Source organism: Pavona decussata, unplaced genomic scaffold (assembly GCF_977016875.1).
Source record: "Pavona decussata unplaced genomic scaffold, jaPavDecu1.1 SCAFFOLD_29, whole genome shotgun sequence".
Classification (NCBI taxonomy): Eukaryota; Metazoa; Cnidaria; class Anthozoa; order Scleractinia; family Agariciidae; genus Pavona; species Pavona decussata.
The window spans coordinates 1,105,001-1,118,824 of NW_028145452.1; the positions used below are offsets into that span (position 1 = coordinate 1,105,001).

At 40.6% G+C, this 13,824-nt stretch overlaps 2 protein-coding genes across 2 annotated transcripts in view; both read left to right on the top strand.

Moving 5' to 3' along the window:
• Nucleotides 1-7,053, top strand: part of LOC146484838 (UDP-glucuronosyltransferase 2B1-like) — a 13,514-nt gene extending 6,461 nt beyond the window's left edge. Inside the window, exons 2-5 of the mRNA XM_085104273.1 lie at nt 1,429-2,035; nt 3,299-3,505; nt 4,806-5,094; nt 5,642-7,053. Coding sequence (XP_084960399.1) covers nt 1,429-2,035; nt 3,299-3,505; nt 4,806-5,094; nt 5,642-5,924 — 1,386 coding nt within the window. The 3' untranslated portion in view covers nt 5,925-7,053. The remainder of the gene's footprint in view (nt 1-1,428; nt 2,036-3,298; nt 3,506-4,805; nt 5,095-5,641) is intronic.
• Nucleotides 7,054-7,106: 53 nt separating this feature from the next.
• LOC146484839 (UDP-glucuronosyltransferase 2B31-like) lies at nt 7,107-13,385 on the top strand. The gene is made up of 5 exons (XM_085104275.1): nt 7,107-7,315; nt 9,065-9,671; nt 10,307-10,513; nt 11,690-11,978; nt 12,551-13,385. Exons 1-5 carry the CDS (start codon nt 7,163-7,165, stop codon nt 12,828-12,830), a joined length of 1,536 nt encoding a protein of 511 aa, XP_084960401.1. The 5' UTR covers nt 7,107-7,162; the 3' UTR covers nt 12,831-13,385.
• The last annotated feature ends 439 nt before the right edge of the window (nt 13,386-13,824 follow it).

A 13,824-nucleotide genomic window follows, 5' to 3' on the forward strand; every position in this document is an offset into this window, starting at 1 on the left:
ACGTCACTCATCGAGGAGAAATCCAAGAGCTTGAGAGATCTCAGCTTTGAAGGAAGCCAGGGTCTTATTGCGTAATTCAGAACCGTATTTTTGTTTCACTAAGAGAGGTAAGCCTGGATGTATCAACTGGAGCCAGAGGACAACGACGGTGTTCTCTAGTGTGGGGGAGAGGTCTTCATCGGCAGTTACCTGGTCTCCATGATGTGCTAAGCCGCCATGAACAGAAAGGAGGTTATCCTCGAAGAAAGCCATAAGACGCTGAAACAGGCCCTCGGGTCTCTCGTCTGGCTGTAGGTGTATACCAGCCAAGACAAGAAAGTGCGCTCTTGTGGACTGGAAACCATAATGTTGACGGATATTCTGCCATATATCGTTCAGGGAGGTTGAGTTTTTAACGATAGAATTCCTAGAGATTACAGGACAGAAGTTGGCTATTTGGCCGAGTAGTAGGTTCAGATGGGCGTTCTTTTGGGCGGCGGTGAGTCGCTGAGCTTCAGGAACCGCAGTGCCATCGTTGGTGAGGCCCCTACGTGGTTTGGCGGCCGTTTGTTTCTGCCAGGTTGCATCGAGGGAGGGAACAAAGTTCTTGTCCAGAGAAAGAACATAGATCAAGTTCTGCCGCCAACTTTCGTACGAAGTAATCGTCTCGATCTTTGTTAGTTGCCACTGTTTGGGTGCTGGAGGCGAGGTGGCCATGTTGGAAAGTTCACAAATCGCTCAACCGAAAAAACGGATTTGTCACCTTGTTATGGAGTATATGTCGCAGGATCCGGAGTCCACACTTGTTTTAGGGAATTCGAGGCGTGGGTTAAGCGCTGCCACCACGCCAATAAAGAGGAAACTCTTCGTTTAACTCGAAGGTTTATTATACGACAACTCGGATCAATGGCGAGCACAAGGAACAGACAACGTCAGACGCGCGTGCGCAGCGTTGACAACCGCTGAGTACAATGTAAATAACGTAGTGGCGTTGAACAAAAATCATCATCAGAGTTCGCAAGGCCACTGTAAAGAGATTTGAGCGCTGACGTTTCGAGCGTTAGCCCTTTGTCAGAGTGAATTCGCCTCTTCGATCCTCTACTCCCCCACCTACGCAGCATCACAGTTTCTTTAGAAAATAACTTTCTTATCGTGATGTTATTGGCTGTGAAGACCGTAAAAAGTGATTGGTACGTTTAGGTTCGTCTTTATTAGTCAACTGTCCGTTGGTCTTGTTGTTAGTAAAATTAGTCATTTTGTCTATTGTTTCTCTTTTTCCCGAAGAGCAGACCTTTTATCCCGCACAAAAAATCTCAAATAACTGTGAAGCTGCGGTATTGAATCATTTAGTACACGAGCAGAAGTTTCAATACTTCATGAGGATCATTTAGAGTTGTGTGCAAGCATTATAAATCGACATCTACATAGTTCGCTGTATTTGATTTTTAGGTTGCATTAGTGGTTCCATCTTCCCGAAAAATAAAGCACAGCGACAAAGTACCACATAAAATTTACCAGGTACTATTCAAACCTGGGGGCCTCGAGGATACCCTGATACCGATGTATTTAGAGGGACGAAAGTTGCAGTTCTTTTGGAAGGTGCAGGAGGCAATTGGTGTATTGTGTGACAATGCTTTAAGCAGCGAAAACATTCTCAAGGAACTGAAGGGCTTTAACCTGATCATACATGACAGTACGGCACTTTGCGGTGCGTTGATTGGGGAACTCCTTGATATTCCAAGAGTGGAGATTTTACCATTACCACCAAACGCCCATTTTGGTATTACCCATATGATTCCAATGCCTGTTTCATACGTTCCACAACAGCTATTGGGATTCAGTGATGAAATGACGTTTATGGAAAGAGTCATGAATTTGGGAGGCTATCTTGGTCTTCAGCTAGGCACATACCTTGTTCGGGAGAGAATCTTGAATGCGTTGAAGGTGAAGTACAACATCAAACCCGAACGAAGCATCCGGGAGACTGTTGGTGATGCTGAAATGCTCATCATTACAGCAGATTTTGCTGTGGAGTATCCTCAACCTCTCTTGCCAGGTATGAAAAAAAAATCTCTTCCAGCAGGTGAGAGTTTTGTACTTAGTGAATATTGCCAGAGTTGATCGTAGACCCGGGGAGAGGGGGGAAGGGCAGGGGTGTGCCCAAAAAGTTTTATACAGAGAGGCCCAGCCTCGAGGTCCAAAGCCTTACCCATTTATCACCATTTTTGGCAGAGAACGTAACACTCCCACGTCTTTTTCATTTAAAATAGTACCCCTTTCAAATGACAGTAGAAAAACTGCATCTTTTTTAGTTGAGTCTGTTAGAAGTAAGGTAACTCTTGAATAATGCAAAGAGTACTTGTACAAACAGTAGCAAAGTGTAGCCTGACCTTTGTGTAGACCAGGATCAGCAATGTTGAATAAAACGTAAAATCAAATGCAACGCTGATCGGACAGCTAAAATAATTTTATTACTCAATATTTCGGTTAGACAAAACTAACCTTCTTCAGGGGCTGCAGAAAGCTAACTATAAATTGGAAATAAACGGTTACAATATTTAAAGATGATACCAATGAAAAGTTGAGATATGATTGGTTTATAAACATAGAAAGCAGAAACGTGTACAGAAGCCATTATAAAAATAAAGATATAGACAGATTAAGTTTCATCGCGTCTGTTCATCCCAAAAGGTTGAAGAGTCTTGCCCTTGGAAATTAGAAATGCTTCTCTAGAAATATTTTGAAAGGCCCTTTAAATACCTAAATGGCAGTTTTTCCTATACCATTTTCTATACTTCAGCTCTTGAACTCCCTTCCCTTTTATACACCTCCAACCTGTAAAAGGTACCCCTTTCTGACGAAGCCTCTCTGTATAGCCTCCCTGCATAGTTCATTATAAGCCACCCCCACCCCAACCCCTCGGATTGTAGTGATTCCACTATAGAAGGTAATTTTCAAGGGAAAGGAAAAGTCGTTTGATAATTGCACTGTATTGCAATTTTATTTAACACGGTTATATCATCGGTGCATCAATGTTTATTTTCTAGATATCTAAACTATGCAAAAAGTATGGCAATAAAATAAAAACTGCTTTACATGACAGCTGTGGAATCAGTACAGTGGAACCTCGATTTAACGAACCTATATATAATGAAGTCCTTGGTATAACGAACGTTATTCTCCAGCCCGGCTTTTTATAATGTATGGAACAGAAACTCGATATAACAAACCAATTTATTGTCCCTAGTTCCTTGGTACTTCGTTTAATCGAGGTTCCAAAGTAATTCGATACTGAGTTTTTTTGCTTTCCATCTAACAGGCCAAGTTATGGTGGGGCCACTAAGTGTCAAAGGTGCCAAACCCCTTCCCCCTGATTTGGAGGAGTTTGTCAGCAATTCAGGCGGCCATGGTTTTATCATAGTCTCCTTTGGATCAAATGTGGCTTCTATCCTGCCGCAAGAAGTAGTGGACATGTTAGCTACAGCTTTTGGAAAACTAAAACAGCGAGTTTTGTGGAGACTTAAAGGTAATTCAGAATTATGTTAAAGATGTCGATGCTAATAGAGACTCAATGGTAATCATTGATACAGAATAATATTAAAAAATCCTTTAAATAGAAAATTCCAACATCAAAAATAACTCTAAAAATTGACAAGTTGATTTCGTATTGTGCACCCATAACAATGATAAAATCAGTGTATTTTTCAGGCGCACAACACTCCCGCATCCTGGGACGTTGACAGAAGGAATTTACTCATACATGTATCACTTATTGATTCGAACGGAGTTGATAAGGTCAATTGGCCACTGTAAAGAGATTCGAATGCTGTCGTTTCGAACGTCAGCCCTTTGGCAGAGCCAATCAAGGAATTGTGGGTTGTATGTGGTTTATATAGTGAGCAATGGAGGTACACAGTTGGAGGGGAGTATGGTAACGTACAAGAATAACCTGAATTATTCGAAAGAAAAGCGCTCGTTCATTTTTTAGGGATAAATAAAGCCGATTTGGAAGATGAATTTTTTTCTAAACTTTTGCGGCCCTCTGAGATTCGGTTGTACACGATGATATAAATAATGGTAATTCAACTGAGTGGAGTGCAATTTGGTCTGAAATCATACGCGTGATTTCAAAATCGAGCGAGCGCGCAGCGCGAGTTTGATTTGAAATCACAGGTATGATTTCAGACCAAAATTGCACGACACAAAGTTCAATTACCACTTTATTACACCTATTTTGAAATCACAGAGTATCATTGTCAATATTAATATTCTATTTTTGTTACTTCATTTCCATTTTGATAGGCTAAAGAAAGGATGCGATTTAGAGCAAAAAATGGTGCTATTTGGGAATAAATCGCACTGTTGAGAGCCAATCAGATTGCAGGGATTACCAGTGACTTCAAAATGGGTGTAATAAAGACAAAAAACAAGTGAATGCTTGTAAATCAATCATAACCTTTGCTTGATTTGAATCAAGCAAAGGAAATTGGTCAAAAAAGACAGAAAATAGCTCCGAAGGAAAGGCAAAGTGAAGCCAATCTACAACTTACTAGAACTCTTGAAATTTTTGTACGACCCTTAAAATTCTATAACGTATGATTTTTTCGCGACTCATTTTCTTTCTTAGTGATAGCGCTAATCCTGCGTGTACCCTTGCGGCCTTGCCTTAGTTTGTTTGAACTAGTGTTTGACATGCCTATGATGTTGGTTTCTGCCAGCGCTTTAACGCGCTATTTGTCTTACAATTTGACTTCTCGGCCGTCCTCAGTTGTAGGTCCGCATCAGGCTTTCGCGATATTGTTGTGAATGACTGTCTTCTTTTGCAGGCTACATTCCCTCCTTCCTTGCCTCTAACATCAAGGTGATGGAGTGGTTGCCTCAGAATGATCTATTGGGTCACAACAACATCAAGGCTTTTGTCTCCCACGTGGGACACAACAGTCTTTACGAGTCTGCATATCATGGGGTTCCTTTGGTCGCTTTTCCTTTGTTTGGAGATCAGCACAGTAACGCCAAGAAAATAGTACACATTGGTCTTGGTTTAGCTGTAGATCATCAAACTAGTAATGCCGAACAACTGCATGGAACAATCGAGCTCGTTGTTAATGAACCTAGGTATGTACGTTTGGTAGTTTGTCTTTCGTCAATGCTAAGGAATCGACGATTATAATATGCTCACAGCAGTAACCGTGTTTAATTGCAGTCATAACAATTCGCCTTTCTCTTGTGGCAAATCCCCGACAGTTCTATGAAGTAAAATGTTATGGAATATTTTAATCAAATAGAAGAAAGATTCTCGCAGTTAGTACGCAACTTAAGCAGTTACGAAAAGAAAGCCTGAAAAAAAATTCAGGCTTGAACGGGATTCGATTCCATGACCTCTGCGATACCGGTGCAGTGCTCTACCAACTGAGCTATCAAGCCAACTGGGAGCTGGTCATATTGTGGGTTCGTAATACACCCGTAATATAAGCCTGGTGAATAAATGAGAATGATGTATTATTCAGTAAATGACACAGGCATACTCGATGAATTTGGGAAGGTATACTCTGTGAAGTTGTTAGCCAGTGACTCAAAAAAGTTCCCCTTTCTTACCCTGCAACAATATAAGGAGCTCCTTCACTAAACATTGAAATAGTTTCAATTCACTTTTTTTCTTCAGGTTCAAAGCCAAAGCAATGCATATCTCCAGCCTGTTGAAGGATCGTCGACGCACCCCGCTCCAAGAAACCTGTGACTGGATAGAGTATGTACTCAGACATGGTGGAGCCAGGCATCTCAGACCTCAAGTGTTTAACATCCCTTGGTATCAGTACTACTTAGTTGATGTCATGGCTTTCCTTGTTGCTATAGTAACCTTGGTTGTCATGGTGATAAAGAAGACATGTAGATGCCTGTGTCGTCTGTGCTGTAAAAAGAGCGAAGGCAAACCTAAGAAGGAGTGAAACGACGAGGAATCTTATAGTGCACCGGTTTTGTAACGCAAACGTCAATTCTGTTTTGCAAACACCAATCAATTTCTAGCCATATAAGACGTACTTTCCTTTTTGATTTATTTAAATAAATGGCTCTTCATCATAGTGTGAGTCAATGACGACTAATCTTCTGGAACATCGCCCTTTGAAACAATTGCATATTAAGAGCACAGGAAATAAACAACTAAAATGGAACGACTTTTTAAGCGTTAGAAAATCGCCTAAACAGATGTCAATTTTATTTCTGATTTGTATGAAGTCTTTTTATTTCACTCCAAACAATAGCATGCTATGGTATGTAGGGATACACTTGTCAAACGTCACTTTACTTGTAAATAAGCAAACTGGTTGGAAAACGCGAAGGGGATGATGGGAAGTCATATCCCGTGCTGCTCGCCTGGGGACAAGTCAGTTTTCAACACCGCCAACTAAACTTTTGAAAAGTCCTGTTCTTTTGCTTGCTGTACTACGTTTGTTTAAGTATGGCTTTGGTTTTTTCACGTGTGTGTGTAATGTCATGTTCCAACCGCTTACATGGTACTAAAAATCATTAAAATACGTAAAAAGAAAACTCAGTTTTGTAAAGTCGGCAAAGTCGTCTACTTGACAAATACAACTTGGATTGTGTAAGCGAGAAATGCACAAGTGTCCACACACGGTAGTGGTGATGGTAATGTTTTTATATATCACACTCGTACCGCACATATCACATAGTCCCATGGCGGTTTACAATTCTTCTGTGGGGTGAGATCGGAGGTCAGCATGTTAAGCTAAGGTGCCACTTGCAGTCGCTATCAGTCTGGCCGAACTAGTCATCTTCAGGTACAATGAGAATTTGCATTGGGACATGCGCTTATACTACAAGTATTTGCGCAATAACGGAACTACGTATAAAGTGATTGACAGTATAAAAGATGAAGCAAATGAAATAATAAAAAGGAAAAAAGCTAGTAAAGAATTAGCACCTGAGTACTAAATAAAACTGACACTCGGAATAACGTTATATTATTTATTTACTTATACAGTGAGTGTATTTTCGGTTTTTTCGTCGTTAGTTTAGGTAACAATGAAACTGTTATTTGAGAAAAAAATCAACTTATATGTCAGTTGACCCAATCCTGCGATAACCAATTCAAATCGAGCGTTACAATTGTGACAAATTGCGTGACATTTCACGATACGGTCTCGGTAACACGCAAAAAGTACAGATGGCGTTGTTCTACTTGCTTTCTCTTTCACTGACATTATTAGCAGTTAATTCTGCCTTGTCAGCCCGGATTGCTGGTTTTGTCGGCATTGGAGGGTCACAGTACATGAATATCCGAGATACGTTGGAAGAATTGGCTTCTCGTGGGCACGAGGTAAAGTATCTTTACGAATGATACAATTCGGTCAGGGTTCAACTGAATGTCTTTCAGAGTATTACTTGATCTTGACAAACCAAAGGAAGGGTCGGCGCATGTGCATGAATCAAAGTATATTCGCTCTTGCCCGAAATGACGCATATGACTGATATGAGCCATTCGGAAGCGAGTAGAACTCGGGCGGCAAATTAACTTGTGAAAATTTTTTATTACGTTTCGTGTTGATTTATCAGATAATTGCATTACTTCGTATGTAAATACATGTAAAATCATCAACCGTGGAATAAATATTTCTGGTCAACACTAAATTCAATATCGACAGCGTCGGTGTAATCCACTGACATTTCTTTGAACTTTGGTCATCCAACATTTTGCTTGGACTAATTATAGCATGTGATGAGTGGGATTTTTAAGGCCGTTTTAAAATCAATCTTGATTGTTCGTTCCTTACAGCGCACGCTTGACAAAACGTTTCCCGACCGCTGGTGAAAGGGAACGAAGACTCTGGAGTATTTAGATTCATGCACATGCACCGAAATGGAAAACCCTCCTTTAAACATAAAATGTTTTATTCAGTACAGAAATCAATATTCCTTTAGGACCTTTTTTTTTTTTTCAAATTTCTCATATTTGTTTCCGTGAGGCACTGCATGTATATTTTCTTCCTTAGTGTGCATAATTATGGCGCGTTTTTACTGTCAAACTTCAACATTGCAAATCGAGCATCATTTACACAGCAGACGTTTCTGAATCAAACAACCTGTATACAAAACTAGCACATATTATCAGTTTAAAATGATTACATGTGCAAAACGTGTCTTTGTGAACTGATGAATTGATAATTGATTGAAAACAACGTATTCATCCGGGTAAGTGCAGTCCTGAGAAGGTCGACTGTTTGAGGTGACACTGACTGACGTTTCAACTTGAACAAAAATCATCATCAGAGTCCGCAAGGCCACCGTAAAGAGATTTGACTGTTGGCGCTTCGAGCGTCAGCCCTTCGCCAGAGTGAATTCGCCTCTTCGATCCTCTACTCCCCCACCTACGCAGCATCACAGTTTCTGTAGCGGCGTCAGCTCCGTTGTCGGAGAGATCGATCCGTGAAGCTCAAAGAAAACTAAATGACTCACAGGTTCCACAAGGCTGAGAGGTTTATTGTGCCAACTCTTACAGCAATCCTGTGTAATAGGACGTGTTGGGGGGAACGCTCTAGTAGGTTCTGAGTTAAACAGCAATAGTTGATCCCGTGGTTCCCGTCGAATTTCTGTGAGCCTTATGGAAAATTACATACGTTTTCGCGGTATAAAAGCTTAGGACACGTGACCGCTAGCGGAAAATCCTTGTGACGTGTTGCGGTTACAATAGGAAAAATATCTAAAAATACTACCGAACAAAACTAAGGCACGTGGGTGCCGTTACAGTTTCTTTAGAAAGTAACTTGCTTATCGTGATGTTATTGGCTGTGAAGACCGTAAAAAGTGATTGGTACGTTTAGGTTCGTCTTTGTTAGTCAACTGTCCGTTGGTCTGTTGTTAGTAAAATTAGTCAGTTTGTCTATTGTCTGTCTATTTCCCGAAGAGCAGACCTTTTATCACGCACAAAAATCTCAAATAAATGAAGCTGCGGTATTGAATCATTTAGTACACGAACAGAAGTTTCAATATTTCATGAGGATCGTTTAGAGTTGTGCGCGGGCATTACAAATCAACATCTACATAGTGCGCTGTGTGGTTTGATTTTTAGGTTGCATTAGTGGTTCCATCTTCCCGAAAAATAAAGCACAGCGACAAAGTACCACATAAAATTTACCAGGTATCATACAAACCTGGGGGCCTCGAGGATACCCTGATACCGATGGATTTAGAGGGACGAAAGTTGCAGTTCTTGTGGAAGGTGAACGAGGCCATTGGTGTATTGTGTGACAATGCTTTAAGCAGCGAAAACATTCTCAAGGAACTGAAAGGCTTTAACCTGATCATACATGACAGTACGGCACTTTGCGGTGCGTTGATTGGGGAACTCCTTGATATTCCAAGAGTGGAGATTTTACCATTACCACCAAACGCCCCATTTGGTATCAACCACATGATTCCAATGCCTGTTTCATACGTTCCACAACAACTATTGGGATTCAGTGATGAAATGACGTTTATGGAAAGAGTCATGAATTTGGGAGGCTATCTTGGTCTTCAGGTAGGCACATACCTTGTTCGGGAGAGAATCTTGAATGCGTTGAAGGTGAAGTACAACATCAAACCCGAACGAAGCATCCGGGAGACTGTTGGTGATGCTGAAATGCTCATCATTACAGCAGATTTTGCTGTGGAGTATCCTCAACCTCTCTTGCCAGGTATGAAAAAATCTCTCCAACAGGTGATAGTTTTGTACTTAGTAAGTATAGGTTACTTTGAGGTCAAATTGCCAGGGTTGATCGTAGACCCGGGGGAGGGGAGAAGTGGTGTGCTCAACAAGTTTTATACAGGGAGGCTCTGTATCGAGGTCCAAAGCCTACCCATTTCTATACTTCGGTTCGTGAAATCCCTACCCTTTTATACACCTCCAGCCTGTAAAAGGTACCCCTTTCTGACGGAGCCTCTCTGTAGAGCCTCCCTGTATAGTTCATTATAAGCTACCCCCACCCCCACCCCCCGGATTGTATTCCACTATAGAAGATAATTTTCAAGGGAAAAGGAAAAGACGTTTGATAATTAAGGGATTTTAAGAAAAAGAGCTGAGAAATTCTGCTGAAATGACAAACGAAAACTATTGCTTCTGGTGTTCTGGATACTTTAAACAAAACTTAAAACGTTGGTAGTCGAGCACAGAGATACTTTGGCAATACGCATTAGTTTTTCATCTCCGTTGCCAGAAAGTTACCACCGCCGCGAGTGAGAAAACGTTTACAGTCCTTTGTATTACGATATACCGTATATTGCAGTACTTCCACTTTAGTTCGATACTGACTATTTGCTTTCCATCTAACAGCCCAAGTTATGGTGGGGCCACTAAGTGTAAAAGATCCCAAAACTCTCCCTCCTGATTTGGAGGAGTTTGTCAGCAATTCAGGCGGCCATGGTTTTATCATAGTCTCCTTTGGATCAAATGTGGCTTCTCTCCTGCCGCGAGAAGTAGTGGACATGTTAGCTACAGCTTTTGGAAAACTAAAGCAGCGAGTTCTGTGGAGACTTAAAGGTAATTCAGAATTATGTTAAAGATGTCGATGCTAATAGAGACTCAATAGTAATCACTGATACCGAATTATATTTGAAATCCTTTAAATAGAAAATTTCTACATCAAAAATTACTCTAAAAATTGACAAGTTGATTTCGTATCGTGCACCCATAACAATGATAAAATCAGTGATTTTGTAAGGCGCACAACACTCCCGCATCCTGGGACGTTGACAGAAGGGATTTACTTAGATCCCTTATTGATTCGGACAGAGTTGATAACTTCAGGTTATTTGGCCACTGTAAAGAGATTCGGGTGCTGACGTTTCGAGCGTTAGCCCTTTGGCAGAGCGAATCAAGGAATTGTGGGTTGTATGTGGTTTAGTAACGCAGTTGTTGGGGAACATGATAACGTGGAAAACAAAAATTAACTGATGGGAGAGCAGGGATGGCGCAGTGGTGAGAGCATTCGCCTCCACCCATTGTGGCCTGGGTTCGATTCCCGGACTCGACTTCATATGTGGGTTGAGTTTGTTGTTGGTTCTCGTCCTTGCTCCGAGAGGTTTTTCTCCGGGAACCCCGGTTTTCCCCTAAATTCCAATTCAATTTGAAAAGTGTCCACAATTAGTGCTCTGCGCCTAAGACATTGACACTTAAATAAAGAGATTTTTTTTATTAGTCGAAAGAAAAGCCTTCGTTCATTTTTTAGGGATAAAGAATGCCGATTTGGAAAATAAATTTTTGTTCTAAACTTTTGCGACTCTCTGAGAATCGGTTGTGCACGATGATATAAAGACAAAAAACAAGTGAATGCTTGTAAATCAATCATAACCTTTGCTTGATTTGAATCAAGCAAAGGAAATTAGGGAAAACGGACAGAAAATAGCTCCGAAGGAAAGGCAAAGTGAAGCCAATCTACAACTTACTAGAACTCTTGAAATTTTTTTGCGACCCTTAAAATTCTATAGCGTATGATCTCACGACGCATTTCCTTAGTGATAGCGCTAATCCTGCTTGTACCCTTGCGGCCTTGCCTTAGTTTGTTGAACTTGTGTTTGATATGCCTACGATGTTGGTTTCTGCCAGCGCTTTAACTCGCGCTATTTGTCCAACAATTTAGCTTCTCAGCCGTCCTCAATTGCACGTGCGCATCAAGGTTTCGCGATATTGTTGATGAATGACTGTCTTCTTTTGCAGGCTACATTCCTCCCTTCCTCGCTTCCAACATCAAGGTGATGGAGTGGTTGCCTCAGAATGATCTGTTGGGCCACAAGGACATCGAGGCTTTTGTCTCCCATGTGGGACACAACAGTCTTTACGAGTCTGCATATCATGGTGTTCCTGTGGTGGCTTTTCCTTTGTTTGCAGATCAGCACAGTAACGCCAAGAAAATAGTACACATTGGTCTTGGTTTAGCTGTAGATCATCAAACAAGTAATGCCGAACAACTGTATGAAACAATCGAGCTCGTTGTTAATGAACCAAGGTACGTTTTGGTATTTTGTCTTTCGTCACTGCTGAGGAATCGAAGATTATAATATGCTTACAGTAGTAACCGTGTTAAATTGGTTTCATAACAATTTGCGTTTCTCTTGTGCCAAATCCCCGACAAATCTATGAAGTTAAATTTGATGGAGTATTTTAATCAAATAGAAGAAAGATCCTCGCAGTTAGGACGCAACTTAAGCAGTTGCGAAATGAAAGCCTGAAAAAAATTCAGGCTTGAACGAGATTCGAACCCATGACCTCCGCGATGCCGATGCAGTACCAACTGAGCTATCAAGCCAACTGGGAGCTAGTCATAATTATTGTGAGTTCGTAATACACCCGTAATATAAGCCTGGTGAATAAATGAGAATGATGTATTATTCAGTAAATGACACAGGCATACTCGATGAATTTGGGCAGGCATATTCTATGAGACAGGCATACTCTGTGAAGTTGTTAACCAGTGACTCAAAAAGGGTTCCCCTCTCTCAGCCTCTTTCAGTACCCTGCAACAATATTGGGAGCTCCCTCACTAAACATTGAAATAGTTTCATTGGCTTTTTTCTTCAGATTCAAAGCCAAAGCAATGCATATCTCCAGCCTGCTGAAGGATCGTCGACGCACCCCGCTTCAAGAAACCTGTGATTGGATAGAGTATGTTCTCAGACATGGTGGAGCCCGGCATCTCAGACCTCAAGTGTTTAACATCCCTTGGTATCAGTACTACTTACTTGATGTCATGGCTTTCCTTGTTGTTCTAGTCGCATTGGTTGTCATGGTGATATGGATGACATGTAGATGCCTGTGTAGTTTCTGCAGAAAGAGTGGAAGCAAACCTAAGAAGGACTAACTTAACAAAAAATGGATTAGTGCGTTTCGTTACTCGTTAGTCAAAAAGTATATGGGCCTGAAGGTTACCGGAGCCTCGCCCTGTTTTTGTCTTGTGGGTTTCTATTTTCTCTTTATTACGACTTACAGTGGTTCAACTTGTTGCTAAGGGGAAACAAAATAGGTTGACCGACATTTGTTATTAAATACATACAGTGGCGCTCAACGAGAACATTTAAGCAAAATACTTAAAGTGCTCATCTCCGGTGTTTCCACATCGTTTTGTTCATAAAAGCCGATACAGATTGATTTGTTCGCGTGTTTTAGCTTAAAATTAAAGATGCAGAACTGTGTTTTAAGAAACGGAATTTTATTTTCCAAATGTACTAGTTGATGTTGGTTTTAAGAAAATGCTCCCTGTCCTTTTTTGGCATTTTTAGCGACATATTTGCCCCTTTGAAAACGAAAGAAATTAGTTTTCCAGTGTAACGAAATTTTGAGCTAACATTTTGCCATGCAAAGAAACTAGGACTGGAAATCAAAAGTCCGTTATTTTAAATAAATACAAAGAAATGAATTGCGTTGTTTCGGGTTATTAAAGCTGGTTAAAAACGCCACGTCCAGCGAAATTATTTCAGTTCTTCAAAGCGATACAAGAGTCCAGAAGGTATGATTCAACTACACAAAACTTTGTGGTTTGCTCACAGTTGAATCTTCTTTAAATTAAAATTTACATTTTCATGCGTATAATTAATGTAAATTGTTTACATAGCTGTTGTATAAATGTTGCGTGCTTGGCCGAAAGCAGACTCGTTGGAATATAACATTATCGTTAAGGATATTAAGCCAGTAGCTTACACTGGGAAAATTCATCCTGCAAATGATGAAGTCAACCTTAATTGTTCCTTCAGTCCTTTTCCTCTTGTCAAAGTGACCAATTTGTATAAGAACTGATAAATTTATATACAAGTGTGCATCTAAAACAACTTTAATAAATTTTAATCAGCAGCAACGGT

What these genes read in the sequence shown, in the direction of transcription:
- LOC146484839 (XM_085104275.1), top strand. Translation starts at nt 7,163, where the DNA reads ATGGCGTTGTTCTACTTGCTTTCTCTTTCACTGACATTATTAGCAGTT. An exon ending in TCCTCAACCTCTCTTGCCAG is followed by an intron (nt 9,672 to 10,306) that starts GTATGAAAAAAT and finishes TCCATCTAACAG; the next exon opens with CCCAAGTTATGGTGGGGCCA. An exon ending in CTCGTTGTTAATGAACCAAG is followed by an intron (nt 11,979 to 12,550) that starts GTACGTTTTGGT and finishes TTTTTTCTTCAG; the next exon opens with ATTCAAAGCCAAAGCAATGC.